The 23351-nt window shown below is 37.0% G+C and overlaps 1 protein-coding gene and 1 non-coding gene across 2 annotated transcripts in view; both read right to left on the minus strand.

The window, feature by feature from the left end:
- Sptlc1 (serine palmitoyltransferase long chain base subunit 1) overlaps window positions 1-23351 on the minus strand; it is a 77168-nt gene that overhangs the window by 44148 nt on the left and 9669 nt on the right. Inside the window, exons 4-6 of the mRNA XM_004644099.3 lie at window positions 11570-11663; window positions 10951-11023; window positions 362-494 (exon numbers count right to left, since the gene is read on the minus strand). Coding sequence (XP_004644156.1) covers window positions 362-494; window positions 10951-11023; window positions 11570-11663 — 300 coding nt within the window. The remainder of the gene's footprint in view (window positions 1-361; window positions 495-10950; window positions 11024-11569; window positions 11664-23351) is intronic.
- Window positions 20705-20840, minus strand: LOC111813491. Its single transcript, XR_002818734.1, has one exon. It is a non-coding gene; the product is annotated as a U4 spliceosomal RNA (small nuclear RNA).

The following is a 23351-nucleotide window of genomic DNA, read 5'->3' on the forward strand; positions in this document are numbered from 1 at the left end:
AGACTTGGAGTTTCAGGTAGGTGGGTTATGAAAAGTGAGCAGCTTTATGGGGCAGGGTTATATGAGCAATGCAAGGTTATGTTTGCAGAATTATAAGGACACGTTGCCATAGGACAGGCTTCACATGGATATCAACAAATAAAACTAGTATTGCAGATAAGCAATTACAGACACCTTTAAGTTTCCTTTGAATACAAGTCTCAGATTTGACTTTGACTGGGATAATGGAACATTTCATTAATAATGAACTGAAGAATTAAAATTATTTTAGGCATATGTCTTCCATGCAAAAAATCTCCAAGACAGTATTATTTCCAAAAGTATTATTTCCTGTTTAGATGGGCAAATAAAGATTACTTACACAAATATGATGTCCCCTCTTTTAGAGTAAGCAGGAATTGCACTGGCTATGGTGGAAAAGCCATATGAGTATATAATAGCTTCTTCAGTCTTCATAAATTTTGCCAGGCGCTCTTCCAAATCCAAATGAACATCTATTTAAACAAAAAAGTCAAACAGTTAAACCATTTTATAATTTTACTTTTTTTTGTATGATTAAAGAATAAAGAAAGGAATGTGACATTAACACTTTAACTCAATGGTTAAAATACAATTGTTTTAAAATAATAAACTATAAAACATGTGCAGTATTAAAGTAATTCTGAGTCAGAAGCACTTCTGAATTACATGAACTGAAATCTGCTACTGGTCTGTCAATTTAACGTTTACACTTCTACAAATTCTGCAGACCTACTGCCTTCATCTATTTTAGCTTTTACTGACTGAAAACATGAGGCTTTAACAGTGTCCCACATCAATTCAGTAACAGCTTTTGTATTTTAAAAGGTCTGGTGTACTGCGTCAAGATAGTGACATGTATTAGAATGATAATTACTTGTCCTGTAGCAATCCATGTTGACACTTAGTTGTGATACTTGCCATCCCTGTGTAGGATAGTGCTTCTATATGATGGCTTAAGAGTATACTGGTGAATTTAATTTTCTAGCACCAAAAGATGTAAGTTCTTTTAAAGAAGCAACTTAAGAATCTTTATATAAATGAATGGCAATACGTTATAATTACAAAGTTGACATGTTTTTACCTCCCTTATAAAATCGTTTCTCCTGAGAGCCTTTCATCTCCTAGGATAACCCACAAGGGTCCATGCTCTGGGACGGAAGGACAAGCAATGCTTAGAGTGAACAGGCCACCCATGAGCTTTGAACCTTAGAATTTCAAGTAGCTTAACTTGTTCTATAGGCTTGAACTGTACATAAATGACTGTGGCATCACGCAGCTTGAACTACTGGTGACACAATCAACCCCACCCAATGGGACAGTCATGATATACTACCAGTGGTTCAAACTACTGAGCAGCAAGACATATGAATATGAATTACACATGAATATGAATTACATATGAATATGAATTACATATGAATATGACATATGAATTACAGCCCCATCATGAATGTCTTGAAGTGAGACACTGTGTAGGAAAGAAAGGGACTTTTAAACATTTCCTTGGCTCCTATAACTGCAGTAGATCTAAGCACAGAGGGCTATACCACAGAGTACATGTCCTCTTGTGCAAGAGACACTATCCACACAGAAAGAGCCAGGTCTTGCCAGTTCCAGAGCTGTGAGAGACAAAGGAGAAGAACAGAGGTCACAAAGGCAGATTTTGAGACAGTGGAAGAGGGAATAGTGTTTTGTGTACTGGAAGAAACTAGTGTGGGTGATGGCCACACCCTTCCACCATCATGTTTCTGCCTTGGAACACTCTGATCATGGACTGAACCTGAGAAATCTAAATCAAATTAAATCTCTGCTCCTTTAAATTGTGGAGGCTGTCAAGTGTGTCTCAGCAACAAAGAAGCTGACTAACACACGTGGTAAAATATACAGCACTATTTTTCCCAATTTACTAGTTACAATGTAAAACACAGTCTATGAACATACAACTAGCATGTGAAACATCACTTAATTTCCATTAAGAATTGGCAATGGTCATTCTGCAGACTTTGCATTATGTCAATATTAAATAATTTAAAAAAAAAATCTGGGGGCCAGGGAGAGAGCTCAGTAGAATAAGTGCTTGCCTGGCAGGCGCAAGGGTCTGAGTTCAATTCCCAGTTCCACAAATAAATAAATAAATAAATAAGTGCGGGACCTTATACCAGCAAATTTAGAAGGCACTCCAGGTGTCTGCAAGCACTGAAATAAGACATTCACAACACACAAAACTAAACTACCTGACTGCTAGCCTTTAGGAAAGAAAGGTGTTATCAACAAAAGCTTGTAGGTAAAATCTTGCCAGAAAGTGGAAAGCTGCCAGGGACAGAGGTTAAACTGACATGTCTTGTGTGTTTTTGGAATACCATTGTCCCATCACCTTTCACATCCCCACAACACTGCATAGGAGTGCAGTGCCTACAAACACAAGTAGTCACTAGATGGACTACCTGGCATGGCAAACTGCTTTCATCTAAGATTTTCCTTTCGAAAAAGAAAGCATGCCACAATACAGACACTATTTTTATTAATGACAAGAGGGATTTTAAATTACTCTCCAGGTTTCTTACCTAAAAATACTTTTTATTGATGAATAATAAGGATGTAAAATGAACAGGGTTTTATTTGAGGCTCCAGAGTGAGTTACTCTGTTATATTAAGAATATTCCTCACATCACCATAAATATAAATTGCCATAAAGTGGCAAGAAGACTCTCTACCTAATAAATCAGTGACTTACTGATTCTTGCCTAGTCTCAGAGCTTTCATAATCCTGACCACTCCTTCTGCCTGAAGACAATGGGTTTTGGCAGATGCTTTGCAGAGCAGGTTCTGTGATGCATAAATACAGGTAAGTACAGAACTTGTTTCTCTTTAGTCATTTTGTGCAATGAAGAAACTCCCAACCCAAGAGAAAGACAGCAAGAAGAGAAATTACCAGGGTGCTGTTCTTGGATTTCTTACATCTGCATCTTCTGTGTATAGATACACCTCAGCAATTGGTACCATTATTGTGCATGGAATGAAACTCATTCACCAGTCACAGTGGCAGAGGAGATGTCATGCTGAGATGCCTCCGAAGGCTTCTGTAGACTAAAAATTCTCCTGGCACTGTCTCACAGTTGCTTATCTGCCTGCCTGGCTCAGAGCTGGACACAAGAGGTCTGGCCACTAAGGTACTTTGTCTCAGCTACAAGAAAAGTAACTAACATGAAATTTAGTACCAGACAAGTGGGATCACTGCTGCAACTTCTTGGACCATGTGGTTCAGGAGCCTTTGGAGTTGGCTAGTGAGAAGTCTATAAAGTTTCAGAGATGTCAGCTAAAGAAGAGGCCCCAGAATGCCTTAAGCTATGTTTGATGGGTGATTCTGGTCATAGCTCAGAAGATCAGAAGGCTGACAGAAATCTGGCAGGTAAAGACCAGGCTCAGGAGGCTTCTACAGAGAAAAACTCCACTGATTGCTAGACTCCAAATGACATGTGCTATGCCTTGGCAGAAAGTTTGCCTCCTTTTTGCTCATGTCCAGAGGCTTTACTTGAGATAGAGATTAAGAGCTATAGACTGATTAATCACACAGAAGGAATTTTAAGACAATCTAATGTTAAGATGGTGGTATGGGTATTCTTGGGAGTTTTAAGTTATGTGTGCTAAGAGTCAAAAGCAAAGAGCCCAGCAGAATGATTTAAAATTTGAGTTTCATCAGAAAGAAAGTTCTAGAAGTTACACCCTATAAAAAAGGAACAGAGGAAAAAACTAGCAAGAAAAAGCCAAATACTTCAGAAGAGGGCAATAAAAAAAAAAAAGCCTGAGGAAATCACATGAAACATAAGGACCCTCCCCTTTGCAGTCTCCAAATTGCAAAAACGGAAGACCCCAGAGCACCACGTTCCAGAATGACAGCAGTCTAGGGAAGTTTTTCCTCTGGATTTGGTTCCAAGTAACCTCTGCAGCCAAAAGAGCTACTGTGGGGCCGGGGAGATGGCTCAGTGGAATAAACTCTTCCCTGGCAAGGGCAAGGACCTGAGTTCAATCCTCGGTTCCACCAAAAAAAAAAAAAAAAAAAAAAGAAAAAAACAAAAGAGCTACTGCTCCAGTAGAGAAGAGGTCATGTTGCGGCATCTCAGAAAGCAGATGGCAGACCAAGGTGACATCTACATGGCACCAGCTTTAGGGGCAAATAGAATGCAAGAACTGTGGCTTCGGGAAGGCTTCTACCCAGACTTCAGAAGAATGCCTTGGAAGCCTCACAGTACACCTGAGAGGGCAGTGTGTGAACATGAAATCAAAATTGTAGTGGAGACCCCAAAAGTTTAGAGAGCCAGGAATATGGATCATCTGAGGAAAGATGCAAGATAGAGATTAAGGGGAGCAAAACTAGCCTAAGAGAGAAGCCATGGGAGCTACACTACCAGCAATGCTGAAGGGCAGAGTCATCAAAACCCTTCAGAGTTCACAACTTGTCAGATTTCCAGGGATGTTGGACATGAAACTATGAGATTTAATGTTTTCCCTGATTGATTTTAGTCTTGCTTTGGTTTCATTCCTTCCTTTCCCCCTTTTATATTTTGGAGTAAAAATGTCTATCTTGTGCCACTGAATGTTGGAAGTGTTTAGCTTTCTTTTCATTTGTACAGCGCCTCATAACTAAAAGTTTACATTAAATATCAGAGGAAACTTTGGATTTGGACTTTTCAGCAGTACTGAAACTGTCAGGACTCTGGCAGCTCTCAGAAACAGACTGTGTTTTGCACAAAGGGACATACATGAGTCTTCGAGGGGCCAGGGTGGAATACTACAGCTTGTGTTTAGATGTTCTTCCAAAGCATCATGCAGTCATAGGCAAGGCTTTTCTGAGGTGGCTGGATCTAGGGTATGTGCTGCTGGGATCAAGAATATGACATTGGATATGACATTGGGACTGATTCATGGTAGGAGGTTAGGGTTAAGGCTGTCCCACTCTGGGTGCGAGTGCTGCCTGTCTTAAGGGTGGGCAGCCTGGATAAGGTACAAGGCAGAGAGAGTCACTGCCTGGTTACCTGTACCTTGCTGCTTTACTTCTTTATTACTTCACAATGCCCTTCTGCCATGAGCCATCCAACGACAGACTGAAACTTCTACAACCTGTGAGAAAATAAACTTTTCCCCCTTTAACTTTGTGTGTTGCATATTTTGTCTAAGCAATGAGAAAAGTAAGCCAGTTTCTGATCCCATATGAAAGTAGCCAAAAACAGGCCCATCTTTCTGGAACCCCTATCATGATTCTGTCTTATCAGCATACCTATCTATCTTTACCCTGCCACCTTTCCTTTTCCTCTTTACAAATAAAGTGCCTTCTTTTCACTAAACTTTATCTGTCTAATTTTTTACTGAGTCTGACTTTATGCTATCAGAGGGCTGCTTGGACAGTATGCAGCAGTGCTCATCTCCTGGATGCAATAACCTTAACATTTACAATGAGGAAAGATTTCAGATTTCTTGGAGGAAAGACCATAAAATACCCAATTTTATTACATTTCTTGTTATATAGGTCTTGCTTTATCTTGGTCTTAACCATCCAGCAAAAAAGTATAAAAACAAGGTATAAAAAGTAAAGCCATATTAATATGCTGAGCTGTAAAAGGGTCAAGTCAACAACTTTTGACATTGTCAGTCCTACGGATAACCCACTACTATTATGGACTACTGGGCTATATTGGATTATTTTGCTCTTCAGCAAAATAATATTAAGAATATTGCAGGTATTAACACACCTACAATACTTAAATGGCAATAGAATACCCATCTCTGACAAAACTAAACAAAAAAAGGGGATATAAATGAAGGACCATTTTGTATCTGCATATACAAAATAGGATAGATATACAGCTGCTTTCTCTTAATTCAGTGAGAAAAAAGATTTGTACTAATAGTGTTTGGACAGGATCTCATGTCTGCATTTTATACTATGAATAACCACTATAATGACAACAATATGCAATGTATTAATTATTGAAACTGTCCCACTAATCAGGTTTAAAACTGTCTCATTGCTATTTGTTTCTGAAGAAAATAAAAAAAAATTGTAAAAACAAATTTCTCATTTTTACATACAAACTGTTCTTTAAAAGAAAAAGAAAACCTGGAGACATGGACAATTTCTCCTAGAAGCAAAAATAATAGCAGCTACATATTTACAATACACATTAATGTAGTTTTCAGAATATTTTCACATGTGGGGCATTTTGAGATATTTCCTAAAATGTTTTTTAAGCTGTGCAAGCATAGACTGTTCCCACCCAACACCTGAGAAACTATGATTCCATAACATATGGAAGGAATAAGCAGAAGATCTAAAAATTTTATGATCAAATATTCTTCTTAATAAAACATGCAATTATGGTTTAGCTGAGTGCTCTAAAACAAAAGGAGAGTTCTATTTCATTTTTTATTTTTTAAAATCATCCAAGTGAAGAACTTTATTACTGCTTACAGAAGAGAACTAAATACATTGCCTTTCACCATCAAACTCTGCCACACAACTACTTTTGATTTAGTGTAAGACCAAAGAGTCGTGGAGGCACTCCATATGCAAAACAGATCCTTTGACATCATGAAAATCCATAGTAAGTAAAAACTAAATGGGTGAAAAATAAAACAAATAATGAAACAAAAACAAATTCTCTAAATGCATAAGGACTGGACCACCCTTCAGAGAGAAGGGACCACAACTTGGCAAATCTACTCACTCAGTTCTGAAATACATCACTGAAAGTGTAAGTAGAAAGACATTCCAGTTTCCTCCTTTTTTAAAATTCAGTTTTAATTATTAACATATATTAATTGCAATATTAATTGAACTTACTGTGATATTTCTATATATGTATACATCATACACTGATCACTCTTTTTTTTTTTTTTTTTTTTTTTTTTTTTTTGGTGGAACCGGGGATTGAACTCAGGTCCTTGTGCTTGCCAGGGAAGCGCTTATTCCACTGAGCCATCTCCCCAGCCCCTTGATCCCTATTTCTAACAACTTATTTTAGTTCTAAGCCCCTAGGAGAAAAACAGTATACAGCCTAAAAATCTATAGAGACTTTGACTCAGTTGTTGACCATCTAACTCATGTTATTACAGAACAGTAACAAGAGAAAATGTCTCAATAAGAAAATTTATTTTTATCACAAATGATTTATTTTCATTATCTGAAAAGGTGAGAATAGAGCTAAGAAGCAGGCTTTGAAAAGAGAGAATATGGAACGTAAGGCAAAATTAAAAGCATGCTTCTTGGCTCAGAGAATGAAATTCTAAAAAAAAAAAAAAAAAGAGAGAGAGAGAGAATGAAATTCTGTCTTTTTTTAGGGGTGGGGGAGTAGTACTTGGGTGAGCCCAGGACCTTCACAATCAGTTCAGGTAAATGTACTTTACTGGTATTTAAAGTGTGGCAGATATTTTAGACCCTTAAAATTTAGACTGTGATGAATCCAAGACATTTCGCTGATTTAATCAAATGCTAAAATTTCATAGTAAGTTAATTAACAAATTACTCAAAAGACTACTTTAAAATTAAAAAGCCCTTTTGGAAAACAAAAAATATACATGTGAATAAGGGCTTGAATAATTGGTAAGGAATAACACAAGCTTACCTGCAGGACAACACACTCAAAAAACAAACACACATTACTTTTAGGGGCAATGTTTCCTTACAAAACTGTCCCACCACAAGTTAATTTAGTTTAGATGCCAAAGTCTGTTTGAATTTTCAACTAGCTTTAGAATAAAAATGAACCAGTGACCAACAAAGTATACAACTGTGTATTCACTGCTACCTCTTGTGGACCATTCCGACTTCAAAGATCAACTCCAATTTGAATTTAAAACAGTCATTTTTGGGGGTCAGCCAAACAGCTCAGTGCATTAAAGTGCCTGCTTAGGCAGACACAGGGGCCTGGAGTTCAATCTCTGGGCCTGCCCCTGGGGCACCCTGAAGCTGCCATGAGATTGGGTATGGTGGCGTGGACCTGTAATCTCAGCGCTTGGGAGGCTGTAAACAGTAGGATCACTGTAAGTCCAATCTACGCAGTGAGACCCTGTAGAGCCTGTCCTAAAATACAAAAAAATAAAATAAAAATAAAAATAAATTAAAACATTCATTTTTGGGCTACAGTGCCACTCAATGATAAATGTGAAAGACTCTGGGTTCAATCCCCACGTTACAAAATAAAACCAAACCTAACCAAAGAAATAATTAAAAAAAATGTTTGTGTATCATTTTTTGCAAAAATAGGGGGAATATGATTTGAGAATGTTGAAAAAAGTTACCTGAAAGAATTAAGAAGGAACTGCTGATAGTAACTTGTCTTTTTGAGGGGAGGAAGGCACACCAGGTAGGGGTAGAAAAGAAAGGATGAGGGAGTCAAAGATTTACCACATCTATCTGAATCTTCTGATTTTAAGTTTAGGTCCTGAACTAAAATTACTCCATCAGAAATTGATTTAACAGCCATTAACCTCAAGATTCCCATATTTAAAAACACTTAGTATGCTAATATACAGATTTCCTCAATTGTAAAGTTGATCGACCTACATAACAACATGTATTTCACAGCTTTAAGAAAACTGATCTCAGGGATTTGAAACACTCTCCCCTCAGTTTTTGGTAGTATATCTCTCATCTTCCCACCATGACTCCTAGTCAAGGTCAAGGTCACACATGCAACTAAAACCACAGGAAAGGAAGGCTTTTAAGAAAGTAAACTTGGGCCCGCCTGATAGCTTAGCAGACTAAAGCACCTGCTTAGGCAGACAGCAGGGACCAAGTTGGGTCCCTGACATGCCCTGCTGGCCCTCCCCCCGGGGCACATTGAGATGGCAATTGAGACTGGGTGTGGTGGCATGTGCCCGTAATCCCAGTGCTTGGGAGGCTGAAAGCAGAATTACTAAGAATCCAATCTACATAGTGAGACCCTGTAGACTAAACTATTAAAAAATAAATAAATTTTTCATCCCAGGAAACAGTCACAGGAATAAAGCCTTATTAACCAGATGACTACTAGAAGCCTTATAAAAATGATTTTTTTTTCTAGTTTTCTAGTACTTTGTTAAGGAAATCATTTCCTTACAATAAAAACTAAGCACACAACATTTACTTTAGAATATAGGAAAGTGGAAGGCTCTGATCTAAGCTCAGTCCTTTGTTCTTGCCATCAAGACTGGAAGTGAGGCTGCTGGGTCTAGTGATGCAGGTACAGTGGTTCCTCACTTATGGGGAGGTTACATTCCAGACACTTCCACAGTAAGAGAAAATCAGCGAAGTAGTAATGACGTATTTACTTTAGTATTTATATATATGTTAAGGCTTTACGAACCTTCTCCACACTCTTATAAACCTTTCCCACATTTTTAAAAACACTTCTTGACCATTTCTAAACTCACAGAACTTACACTACTGCAAAATCCTGCAATATAGTGAAAAATTCACGATAAATAATTTAGATTAATTTTTTTTGAAAACCCATGAAACAGTAAATTTGTGAATGTTGAACCATGAAATAGCGAGGAACTACTGTACCAACTTCTCTGGACTTTCCCTTTCTAGTCTGAGTAGTTAAGATGAGGGAAAACAACTTCTGATATCTCTTTCAGCTGTAAGGTTCTTGAGCACTAATGTTCCTCACACATTTTCAACATGAAATAGTGTAACCCCAAACTAAGGAAGAAAGATTCCTGATATAAAACATGTTAAATCCTAAAAACCGAAAGATCCAGAAATGAAAATGAAGATAAAGAGATAGAAGAAAGTTCCTTTTCTGCTTTCCTCATACTTAGACATTTTATAAGCCAAAATGTTATTTGTCAATATAGTCATTTGTTATTTAATGACATTTCAAAAACAAAAAACAATACTCACTTAATTAAAAAACAAAATCAACTTTCTAAATCAAATAGTTCAAACTATTTGATATTCATTTGTCCAAATATTTAGTTAACTTGTCCTAGGGCCATCCATACACAAGTAAATCAGTAATCCTTCATTGACATTCAAAAAGAAAAGAGCTACATTAATTTAGCTCCCCTCCATAGCAAAACTGTTCCTGTCTTTCTTCCAGGCACACAGCTGTGCAGCTGCTAGGCAGGGACTAATCTAAGTGCTCACTATGGGACAGTGGGCAGAAATGAGGGACAAAGCAACCATACACATGCAAAGGGTACTGCTTGCCTGCACTTCTTTCTCTCCACACTGTGACCTGGTGTCTTCTACACAAACAAGAATAGTGTCCTCAGATACTTAGGCAATGAGACAAGGAAGATTTGGGTTCTTGCACAACCCAGAGAACACAGCCACCCACATCTGGTTCACCTTCCTGCTGTAATTTTCAGTCTTGGGGGCAGATGCAACAGCAACCCATATAGCATATTTGGAGGAATCTATAGCTCACCATCTGTTATGGTTTGTATCCAGTTGTCCCCCCACAGCCTCATACAGTCATGGGGCAGCTTCTGGAGTCTGTCACTGATTACTGTGGGTGTGAGTGCTGCACCAACCCTGGGGCAGGTAATTTGCATTACAATGCAAGGAAGAGAGGCTAGCTAGCTGCCTGAGCTGCTGCCACTCCCTTCACTCCTTTGCTTTTTGTTGCCACCATGAAACACTGCTCTCTAGAATATGCCAGTCTGTCATGCAGCCAGCTAAGTAGAGACTGAAACTTCCACTGACTGAGCTGAATAAACCTTTCCTTCCTTCATCTGTCGGGTATTTGTCCCAGCAACGAGAGAAGAGTACTGAGATACCATCCTATAATCCAGACAATAGCATTTCCCAATAAAGCTTCAAAACCCAAAAGTAAAAGGTAAAAATTTGCACAAATCACTGATTAAGGATACCTTTCTCAAGGAGTTTTAAAATCAAATCAAATCTTACCCCCAGAAAGTAATAATCGGAAGAGTACAACTTACCAAATGTCCCATAAAAACCTCTAGGTCCACAGGTCCCCACACCATACTTCTTTAGAGACGCTAAAGCTGCTGCCTTAATTGAAGCAAAAAAAAATATTTTAATAATTTATTTAGAAAAGCACAAAGAATCCCTTATTCTTTAACCTACACTTCCGTTTTTTCCATTGTTCCTCCTTCCCACACTTTCCTTTATTCCTTACAACAATGACAATTCTAATAGGATATAAGCAAAATACAAATGTAAAGTTTCAGGTATTTGGCTTAAAACAGAAAACCTACACTATTCAACACCTGTTTCACTCAATACCCTTATGCTTTTTGCAACTGTGTTCATGTCTTTTCCTTAAAATGTTTGTTGGTCCAAAATCCCAAAAGAATGTGGGCTATTTTCTAGATATTTTTCTATTACCCAGGTCTTGCATACTGGGTTCTCTGTCACCCAGTACTAGGCCCCATTAGATATTCTTGTCTTGTTTAACTTCAGGTTACAGCTCTATCAAAGAGTAATGGGAAACACTTAACATAGCCCATTCTGAGGGTCCACATTTGTCTTTTATTTTACGTCTTATTTCTTTAGTAAGTATACTATTCACCCACTTCAACACTATGTGCTACTTACCTTAACCCGAGGGTTATCCAACAATCCAAGAAAATTAAAGGAGGCAAAGTTTATACATTCTTTCCCATTCACCACAATCTTGTGGCTTGGAGGGCTGGTGAAGAAACAAAAAGCAGTATGCTTCAACAAATATTTATGTCATGTGCTATCCTCTTACCTTATTTCCATTCCAATCTTCTCTTTAATTTTTCTGCTTTTTTAAAAGTAAAATTAAAAGTCAGCTACTGTGGTACATGCCTGTAAAACTAGCACTGTGGGGAATCAAAGGTAGGAAGGTCACAAACTCAAACTGAGCGTGGGCAACTTCTTATTTTCAAAATAAAAATTAAAAGACTAGGGGTGTAGTTCAGTGGGAAGGCTTCAGGTTCAATCCTAGTACCAACCACCTCCTCCCCCAAATAAAATTACAGAATGGTATATTAAAAAACAATGCTTTTCCATTAGTCTCAAGTAAGCTACTGTTAAGGGTATTACTTGAAAAAAAAAAAAGTATTCCATAAACAAAAAAGAAACAAGCTAGAATTCTGAGATAAAGAAACGGCAAATTTTTTTCTTTGGTTTTAACCTTCCTTAAGAAATAAACAGCTAAGATATCTTGGAAGGAAACATATGGAATAAGTCAAACAAGAAGGAAGCACACAACAAACAAGATTAAAGACAAGAAGAGACAGAATGAGCTATGAGCTTATATAAGTAAGTAGTTTATAAATAAATATGGTTTGGACTGGGGAGACAGCTCAGTGGCCTAAATGCCTGCCTGGCAAGCGCAGGGTCCTGAGTTTGATCTCCAGTCCGAAAAAAAAAAAAAAAAGCTACTGAAAGAGTATTTCCAATTTGTGAAATTAATGCTGGAATGACACTTAAAGAGGATCCCCACCACCCTTTAAAAAAAATAAAAACGTTTAGCATGGGAAGCTACACAGGAAACAGGTCTGAGTGTGGCTGGAACAGGAGGATGGGCTCTTGAGATTGCTCTACTCTCTGCAGACACGCTCAAGCTACAGCCACTGTTCAAAAGCATGGGGTACAACTATGGCCATGAGGCAGAGGGGCCACCAGAGCAGGTCAGTCAGTCACAACCAACCTATTCTGACAAAAGGAGGTAAATGGCAGACTAGAAAGGAACAGAAGACATGCAAGCCATCATGTGCACATGGCTAAGCAAAGGATGTACCACGGAACTCTGGTTTGAATTTGTACTGGCCTGTGTACTAGGTTACTCTGTAAAGCATACTACAGCCAGAAAAGACTGAAAAATATTGTTCCCAGATGCTTTTCAATATCAGAAACATAATTTAAAATGCTAGAAAACTATGGAAAGAGTAAAGATAACTAAATTCACATAAGCAGACTGGTTTACACTAAAGACAAAACTCAGTGAACAGAAAATGATTTATAGAATTATGAGACAGATACCATCTGCATTATGGGCACTGAGAACTTTGGATACTGACGGATATCAGCTGGCCTTTGCGATTACTTCTTTCATCTATTAAGTCAGATGACTTCTAACATCTTATCTTTTAAGTTAATTGTCATTATGAAAGTGTGTAGTCCATAAAAGGTACCCTCTAAATGGTTTTTGTCTTCTTCAGAAGGCTTTCAAGGGCTTCCTTAAAATCCAGTGTTACCTACCACCTTAACCACTGTGACTCCCAATCTGTTATATTATTTACCTGCTTATTTCTGGGCGCACTCTTTAAGTGTTCCAAATCCTCCCTAATTATGCAGAGGTTGGTGACCCCTCCCCACAAAAAATTTTTAAAACAAACAAAAAACCCTGGGTAGACAAGCCTGACCATAACGTAATATTGCTACTATGAGAGTCAAAACCACTTCATGACATTGTAACTCACATACATAATACATTACTAAGAACAGGTACAACCAAGCCTGAAAGCTGCCAGAAAGGGGGTATGACATGACACAAGGAAGCTATTTCTGTTCAGCACTTTGAGCAGGGAAGGAAAACAGTTTCTAATGAGCAGTCTATGAACTCACCTATAGCTCTAGAAGGTCATCAGGAATAACTTACACTGTTAACTTGACATAGGAATCCTGTGTAGCCTAGAACTCAGCACAGTACCTCACTGAAGCAAATCAAGCCAAACTAAAACATCATGTCCATAGTCAAGGCTTCAGAAGACTCAAGAGAGGGAAAACAAAACCTTCCCAATCAAAACCAATCTCTCCAGGAGTAAGAGTCAGCACTGGGACCTTTATTCTAGAATGGAGACAACTCAAACAGGAAGTATCAGGCTTAACAGCATAAACCCAAGGAAAGGGTATAAACAACATTCAAATAATCATCAGCTAAAAAGTTCTCAGAATTCACAAAAGACAGGCACTGATGAATAGGAAAACTAAATCCTAAGCAGGATAAAGAAGAATAAATTACTGGAAGACACAAAGTCAAGTTGCAGGATTCTACAGATAAAGAACCTTCTGAAAAGCCACCTGGAAAAAAAGGATTGACACCAAGTAAGTGCTATTAAGCTCACCACCACCACAGAGGGCAGAGCAAGAAGGATTTTCTAAGAGCTGCTGGAAAAATAACTGCATACTTAAAGCCCATTATTCACTGTCACTCAAGGGTATAAAATATTTTCTTTTTCAGAAAGAGATTATCTTTTACTAGATCCCACTGAAGCAAACAGAGAATGCATTTTAGGAAAAACATCTTAAACCCAAAAAAGTTGCGTAGACAGATAAAGTAATAAATACTTAGAGATCAGCAAAGAAATTAATATGGCAATATGTTGTTCCACAAACTTACATGATTCTGATTGTGAACCAAAATGGTCACAAGCAAAATATATATATTAAAAAAAATTATAAGGTTCAATTAGTATTACCTGATGTGAAGTTTATGAACCAAGTCATTAATAAAAGTAATGTAGGGAAAGGGATCTGTAAACAGGCAAAAGTCTCACTGGGTTTTCTGGCTACTCCTGACTAGAAAGAAAGCTTCACCAGAGAATTGAATAAGAGAGAAGGGAGGCCAGGTGGTTGAAAACAAGATACCTACCCCTCAGATATCTTCAGTAAGATACAAAGGAGACAAGGGGTAGCCATTTAAAAGACTGATCTTACTTGGTATATAAAAACACAAACCTCTATCAATTTATATACAGTGGCACCGCAGATCATGAATTTAATTGTTTCCATGAGAACCGAATAAAATAAAAAGGTTAGGCTCAATGTTGACTTTATGATGAAATTTTAATTTCTGGCCAATTCACTCTGCACAAAGAAATGTGACCCCTCCTTGCTACTGAGTTTTGGGGGTGGGATGGGGAGATAAGAATTATTCTGATCTATGGGGAGCTGGCCCTTCCAATAGCATCTCTTTTGAGTATGCACGTGGCCATAGCTCCCAGAAAGCTATGGCTGAGTAAATCTGAAAACAAAGAGAGCTCACTCTCTTACAAACCCAAGCTTCCTAGATCCTGCTTAATTTCCCCAGGTTCTGAACAAGTGAATGGCTAGAGTGCTGAGCCTGAAACTCTGGAGGTCTAGTTCTGGAGGAATAGAAAAGCTGAGTTTATACAGGTTTTCAAGACAGCCAAATGTATTAAAACATTTATTAAAACATTAAAATATTTATCCAAACTTATTAAAACATCTATAGTTTAAATTGGGTTATATACAAAAATGACAATCTTTAAAGTTAAAGACTTCTACCCAGGATGTCAGCCAATCAAAAATGGTATGAAACATTGGCTTTACATGTACAACACCCAATGCTGTCTGTGTATAAAGTCTCTCATTGGTCAAAAATAAAGTGTAAACTGTTATGATCTGGTTTTCATATGATACTGGGAAAAATTCATAAGATCACTAAGTGGGGACCCCTTATGCCTGGAGAAACTGCTGGGCAGAACTCCCCCATATCTGTTTAGCTTCCTCTATGGATGGGAAACATGACCATTCTTTCCCTGATTGTATGGTGTCACCCCTCCAAAAGTTACTGAACAAATTATAATGTATTTAATTGTTTATAATTAAAAGGTTAAATTATTTATAAGTAAAAAGCAAAGATTTCTTATTAAAAGATGCTCTTGGTTGAATTTATAAAGCTATACTACAAGGCAAAGGTTCTGTTTTCTGTAGGATGGTTTTTCATGTCTTCTACTATTAGACTCTTACTTAATTCAAGCTTTGCAATTTTTTATTAAAAAGACATTTTGTAATATTGATCACTTAGCCACTTTATCTTTGACAAAGGGGCCAAACATCCTGATTGGAAGACAGCCTCTTTCATAAATTTTCCTACAACTGGCTTTTCACATCCTGAAGACTAAAAGCAGACCACTATCTCTTACCATGCACTAAACTGAAATCAAAAATAGATAAAAGATTTAAATATTAAAACAGAAATACTAAATTTTTCTAAGATAAAATAGGTAGAACTCTTGAAGTCATAGGTGTAGACAAAGACTCCAGGAATAAAAACTATCATGCACAGAAAATACTACAAAAAAGTCAACTAAATTTAAAAGGTTGTACAGAGAAAAAAAAAATCATCAATGGCTTGAAAAGATATCCTACAGGGGGAGAAAAACTTTTAACCACATGTTACTCAAAGAACATTTAAAATATAAACACTGAAAGAAATCAGATCCCTCCAAGTTTGAAAATCTAATCCACAATGAACACTTGAGATGAATACGCAGTTTTCAGATGAAAAAAAAGAAACATCAAAAAAATGGATGAAAAAGAGTTCAACATCACTGGTCATTCAAGAGACAAAAATTAAAACAATACTGAGATTCCATCACATCTCAGAAAGAATGACTATTACCAAGAAATGAACCAATAACAAATACTAGAGGGATGTGGGAAAAAAGAACCCTTCTCCATTGTTGTTGGGAATGTAGATTGATCCAATGCTGTGGAAATCAGGGTGGAGACTGCTCAAAAACCTAGGACTAGAGGTCCCATTTACCTAACTGTTTCTCTTCATGGAATCTTCTAAAATAATTAAAAATGTCAAACTACAGTGATATATGGGCACTCTTGTTTATAGTAGCACAGTTTGCAATAGTTAAATCTTGGAAACAATGCCCTTCCAAGGATGAATAAAAAAGATTTGTTTTTTACAATGGAGTATTACGCCAGGCTCAGCAAGTGTGTGGGAGAGCTTCCGCACTCCCCTGCACCTGCTGGACCTCTCTGGAGCAAGCTCAGGCCCGCCTCATGAGTGAGACCTTCCAAGAAGCTCTCAGGACCTCTCCACTCCTCTGGAGTCAGCCCAAGTCCGCCTTCTGTGTGAGAACTTCCGCCAGGCTCTCTGGACACCTCCAGACCCAGCCCAATACCAGGCTCTGCCAGTGTGTGGGAAAGCTTCCGAGTTCCTCTGTGACCCCGGGCCTCTCCAGACCAAGCCCAGGCCCACTGTGTGAGTGAGACATTCCGCCGAGCACCTGGGACACCTTCACCCCTCTGGAGTCAGCAGAAGCCCACCACATTAGTGAGAAATCCTACCACACTCTCGGGACACCTCCAGGCCTAGCCACAGACCAGGCCCTGCAACTGTGTGGGAGAGGTTCCCGACACCCCTGCACCCCCTGCAGCCCTCCAGACCCAACCCAAGCCTGGCTTATAGGCCTGGGGTAAAACTCTGCAGCAGAAGTCCTGAAGAGAGAATAGGGGCCAGAACTACCCAGCTAATTCAAGAGCAGAACATCTTGCCAGAGGGGCACAATAGGTTCACCTCCAACGGCTGCAGGGGGAAGAAGCTGAGCACAGCAGCCAGACCAAGACAAGCACAACTGGATGAACTCAAACTTAGTAGATCGGCACACAAACTTCAGGTGCCAAGATTATAAATGCATGAAAACTCTACACCAAAGGTCAGAGGACAGTGCGATAGAAAATGACGAAGAGAAGGACCAAAATGTAATTTCAGACCTTGAGGTCACCCAGAACAAGTACAGAGGACACTAAAACAGAAGAAATTGGGAATCACACAGCTGACTTATCTGAATCAATAGCATCTGAAGTAAAAACACAACAGCAGAAAGGTATAGAGTAACTCAGATCAGAAATAATCTCTGAAATAAAAAAATCTCTGAAGTAATAATAGCCTCTGAAGTAAAGAATCAAATGCAGAAACATATAGAGGTAAACAAATCAGAAATAATCTCTGTAGTAAAAGAATTAATAACTGCTTAAAAAGACACTGATAAAAAAATAGAAGAGATTAAAAAATTGATAGATTCCTTGAATGAGCAATACAAGAAATACTTCGCATGAAGCAGAGTCAAAAAGATATAGAGGAACTTAAAATCTTAATCACACTCTTACAAAATCATTTGAGTGAAAGTGAAGATAGAGTTTCAGATCTTGAAGATGCCATCGCAGCTAGTGAAAAGGTAAAAAAAAAAACGATCTCTTAAAAACAAATAGGATGCAGAAAAAAAATAATTCATCACCCGCAAGATGATTGAAAGATGAACAACATGAGACTAATAGACAACAATGACAAAGGAGTCAATACAAATGATATAATAAGAATATGGGCTGAAGTAATAGCAGAAAACTTCCCAAACATAAGGAAAAAAATCTGACATTCAGGTAACCAAAGCATACAGAACTACAGATAACTTCAAATCAATTAAAAACACACCAAGACATATAACAGTCAAGATCCCATAAACCCAGCAAAAGAACAATATACTGAAGGATGCTAGAAAAAAGAAACAGATCACATTTAAAGGAAAACACATCAGAATCACGGCAGACTTCTTCACAAAGCATGAAGGCAAATAGAGCATGGAGCAGAGTACTTTAAGTCCTTTATGAAAACAAATTCCAGCCTAGACTACTGTACCCTGCAAAACTCTTTCAAGTTTCATGGAGAAGGGAAATAGTTCCATGACAAAAAATAACTAAAGAATTTCATGATGACAAAGCCAATAGTACACAGACTACTAAAAGATGTTCTAGAGAGGGACCAAAATGATCAGAACTCCAGAAGGAGGACAGAAGGAACCAACTAAATAGGGCAAACAAACACAGGAGAAAAAGGAGTAAACAGCAGGTAAATAATATGTCGAAAGTAAAGCAATACATACCAACTATAACCATCAATGTAAATGGACTCAATTCACCAATGAAAAGCAATAAACCGGCAGAGAGGATTAGGAAACAAAATCCAACAATAGGCTGCATACAAGAAACACATCTAACTCATAAAGACATTCATAGGCTAAAAGTCAAAGGATGGAAAAGAATACTACATGCCGCAGCACCTCAGAAAAAAGCAGGGGTAGCAATTCTATTCACAGACAAGCTCAACTTCAAACAAAGAATGATCAAATGAAAAATGAGAAGGCGACTATATTCAGTTTGGAAGAAAAATACGAGAGGAAGAGGTAACACTCATAAATATGTACATGCCAAACACGGGATCACACAAATATATAAGACAAATCTTAATGGACATGAAAAATCTAATATCCAATACCACAATCTTAAGAGGAGACCTTAACACCCCCTAATCCCAAAAAGATAGGTCAAGCAGACAAAAAATTAGCGAAAAAGTAGCAGTACTGAATCAAAGATTGGAACAAATGGATTTAGTGGACATATACAGAGTGTTCCACCCAACCATAGCTGAATACACATTTTTTTTCAGGTACTTTTGGGTCATTTTCTGAAATACACCACATATAATCCATAGGTCATGCTTAAGTATATGCAAGAAAACAGAAATTATCCCATGCACATTATCTGACCACAGTGCAATGAAACTGGAAATGAAGGACAAAAGAAACCAGAAAAAAACCCTAAATACATGGAAAATAAACAACACCCTACTCAGCAACCAATGGGTCACAGATGAAATTAAACAAAAATTGAACAATATCTACAATTTAATGAAAATTCAAACACAACTTATCAGAATTTATTGGATCCAGTGAAAGTAGTCCTTAGAGGGTAATTTATAGCTGTGAACTTACACATTAGGAAAACAGAATGCGAACAAATATACACCCTATGTTGCACCTCCAACATCTAGAAAAGAAAGAGCAAACCAAACCCACAGCCCAAAGATGGGAAGAAATCATAAAGAATAGGGCAGAAATTAATTCAATCGAGACGACAAAAACAGTTCTAAGAATTAATGAATCAAAAACCGGTTCTTTCAAAGATTAAAAAAAATTCAGTAGCCCCTAGGTAACCTCATCAAAAAGAGGAAGGAAAAAATTCAAATACAAGCATCAAGGAATGAAAATGGTGTAATTATCAGACCCAGTAGAAATTCAAAAGATCATCAATAGCCTCTTTGAGAATCTTAACTCTTACACAATAGAAGACACAGAACAAATGGACAGATGATTACAAAGTGAAAAATTACCAAAACGGAATCAAGAAGATATAACAACTATGAATAAGGCAGTAACAACCAATGAAGTACAAAATTAATAAAAAACCTGCCAACAAACAAAAGTCCAGGTCCTCATGGATTCACAGCTGAATTCTACAAGAAATTTACAGAAGATATAATCCTTATACTCCTCAATCTGTTCGATGAAATTGAAAAGGAAGCAATTCTCCCAAAATCATTCCTGGAGGCAAGTATTATACTGATACCAAAACCAGGAAAAGACGAAACTAAAAAAACAAAACAAAACAAAACAAAACAAAACAAAAACTACAGGCCAATCTCACTCATGAACATACATGCAAAAATCCTCAATAAAGTCCTAGCAAAAAGAATACAGCAAATCATCAAGAAGATTATACACCATGACCTGGTAAGATTCATCCCAGGCATGCAAAGATGGTTCAATAGACACAAATCTATGAATGGAATACACTGTATCAATAGAGCCACATCTCAAAACCACATGATCATCTCAATTGATGCAGAAAAGGCTTTTGACAAAGTCCAACACTCATTTATGTTTAAAGTTGTACAGAAAATTGGAATAGATGGCCTCTATTTCAATCTGATAAAGCCATCTATGACAACCCATTGCCTAACATAATTCTAAACAGGGAAAAACTGAAATCTTTTACTCTCAGATCTGGTACAAGACAAGGTTGTCTTCTACCACCACTCCTATTCAATATAGTTTTGGAATCATTAGCTAGAACCATTAGACAAGAGACAGAAATGAAAGAAATAAGAATAGGTAAAGAAGTTAAATTATCATTATTTGCAGATAACATGATACATTTCTTGGGAAAAGTTTTCAATTAGCAATAATCGTTCTTCTGATAAACCTCATTGGTTACAATATTACCACTGTGCAAAGCTGTGATACGTTTCTTGGAAGACCCAAAAACTCCATGAAGAAGCTACTAGGATACATAAACTCATCAAGATACAAAGTCAATAGCCAAAAGTCAATAGCATTCCTCTGTTCTTCTGGAGGGTTAATAACCTAAGTTTGCAGATCAAAAATTAGAGAAAAAAACTGCAAGGACAGCCAACATTTTGGCCCTAGCCTTCCAAGGTCAATTAGGACTCAGGACATATGAGAACCTGTACTGTAACATCATGTAACTCAGCTGTGTCCCAAATTTTCTGATCAAGGAAATTATGGGGCCATAGAGGAAAGTGATTGATGGTGTAGAGTGTTCCTAAGGTGAGTCAATTGGAAAGAAAACGTTCTCTCAAGCTTTCACAGATTGCAAATTGGTCAATCAATGTCCATGACGTATCTGACACTGACAAAGGATCTACAAACTGCAGTACAAAGTTTCAGAATAAATCTTGAGGGGATTTGACTGACCTTATCAGATACAAAAGTTACAGTTCTTGTTATATCAGTGTTGCTTTATCTTGGTCTTAATCATCTAGCAGAAATGTACGAAAACAAAATATAAAAAGTAAAGTCATGTTAGTATGTTGAGCTATAAAAGGCGCAAGTCAACAACCTCTGATATTGACAGTTTTATGGAAAACCCACTACTAGTATGGACTACTGGACTATATTGGAATATTTTGCTGAATTCACACACCTACAATATTTGACTGACAATGGAATAACCCTCTCTGACAATACTAAACAAAGAAAAGGGATACAAATGAATAACCATTTTGTATATCTATCCAAACAGGAGAGATATACAGCTGCATTCTCTTAATTCAATGAATAGAAAGATTTGTTATAGTAGTGTTTTTGGACAGGATAACATGTCTGCATCTTGTACAATGAATAACCACTAAGACAACAATATGCAAAGTGCTAATTATTGAAACTGTCTTATCTGTTTTGAAACTGTCTCATTGCTATTTGTTTCTCAATGAAATTATTTAAAAAATAAAATTATATTCATAGACAATAATTATTTGCTATTGTAATTAATTATTCTGGATTTTCCATAATTTTCTTTAAATGTTAATTATGCCCATTTATCCCTTTCTTTCTTTTCCTTGCTCAGACCCAATTAAAATTCTTCATATACAAAAAAATCTAAAACAGTGGAGTACTACTCAGCAATAAAAAAGGATAAACTTAAAAAAATTATAAATGGATGGATCTTGAGACCACAGTTTTTTGGGTTTTTTTAATGAGCAGAATATATTTATTGAGGGAAAGAAAGCTCAGGCCCGAGAGAGGGACAGGAGGGGGGTCCGAGTGGGTTGTCCCCCGAGACCACAGTGTTACATGAAATAAGTTGGTCAAGTGTATAAATACTGTAGTGCCTCTTTGGTATGAGAAATTGAAAGTATAAACAAGAACACAAGTATGTAACAGATAATGGCAAACAGAAGTTGTTAAAAAAGGAAATGAGAATGGAGAAAGGAAAATAAGAAAAAAAGGATAAAGTGTAAAGGAAGTTTTTTAAATGAGGAGAAGAGAGATTGAATTGAGGAGAGGTGAACAGAGGAAAAAAGAATCAAAATATATCACATACAGGTACAAATTCTCTATGATGCGTGCGATCATTATGTGTACCTAAATGACACCAATAAACTAGTATAAAAGCATACAAAACAAGAATTTTACTGGGAAACTGAAGCACTTTATATTTTAGTGAATATTAATGTCTATATACAAATAAGCTAGTAATCAAAATAAATATAAACACATCAAACTCAATTAAAAGATGAAGATAATGAGCTTTTAAAATCCAAAATGTACAAAAGAAACAACTACAAATTAAGCATAGTCAAGTTAAAAATATAAGAGAATATATTAAGTATATACTAAAAACTGAAAAGTGATGCTGCAACAGTGTTATCAGATTAACAAGCTTTCAGGTAAAAAAGAACTACTGGAAATGAGGAAAGGTCTTATATAATGATCCCAGAAGCATTCAAAGAAGTAAAAACGCTGAGCTCAAATACACCTAGTAATATACTCTCAAACTAAATAATTTAAACAAAAGAGAATGAAGCTACATCGTGGACAATGCTTATCTCTATTATACATGATATGGATTTCTGTTGTCTCTTTTTCATTATCTATAAATCAGACTCTTTTTCATTATCTATAAATCAGACAGAAAGTGGCTAATACTATCAATTGCCTCAACAATAATTAATGCAATGAGTACATAAATAAAACAAACATGCATTATAAAATTTTATATCTGTAATATACAACATGGGTGGGACATTGTAAAAACTTACAATAAAAACACAAAAGGAAATTTCAAAAACAGTACCAGAATCCTTAGAGAAGGCATCATCCAGAACATGTTTTCTGATCATATGGACACTAAAGTAGAAATCACTGAGAAGAGCAAAGTTAAAGGAAGATATCATGCTTTGGTCAAAAGTTGAAAGAAAAAATCAAGAGCTGGGGAGATGGCTTAG

Source organism: Octodon degus, unplaced genomic scaffold (assembly GCF_000260255.1).
Source record: "Octodon degus isolate 3935 unplaced genomic scaffold, OctDeg1.0 scaffold00192, whole genome shotgun sequence".
NCBI classification, from domain to species: domain Eukaryota; kingdom Metazoa; phylum Chordata; class Mammalia; order Rodentia; family Octodontidae; genus Octodon; species Octodon degus.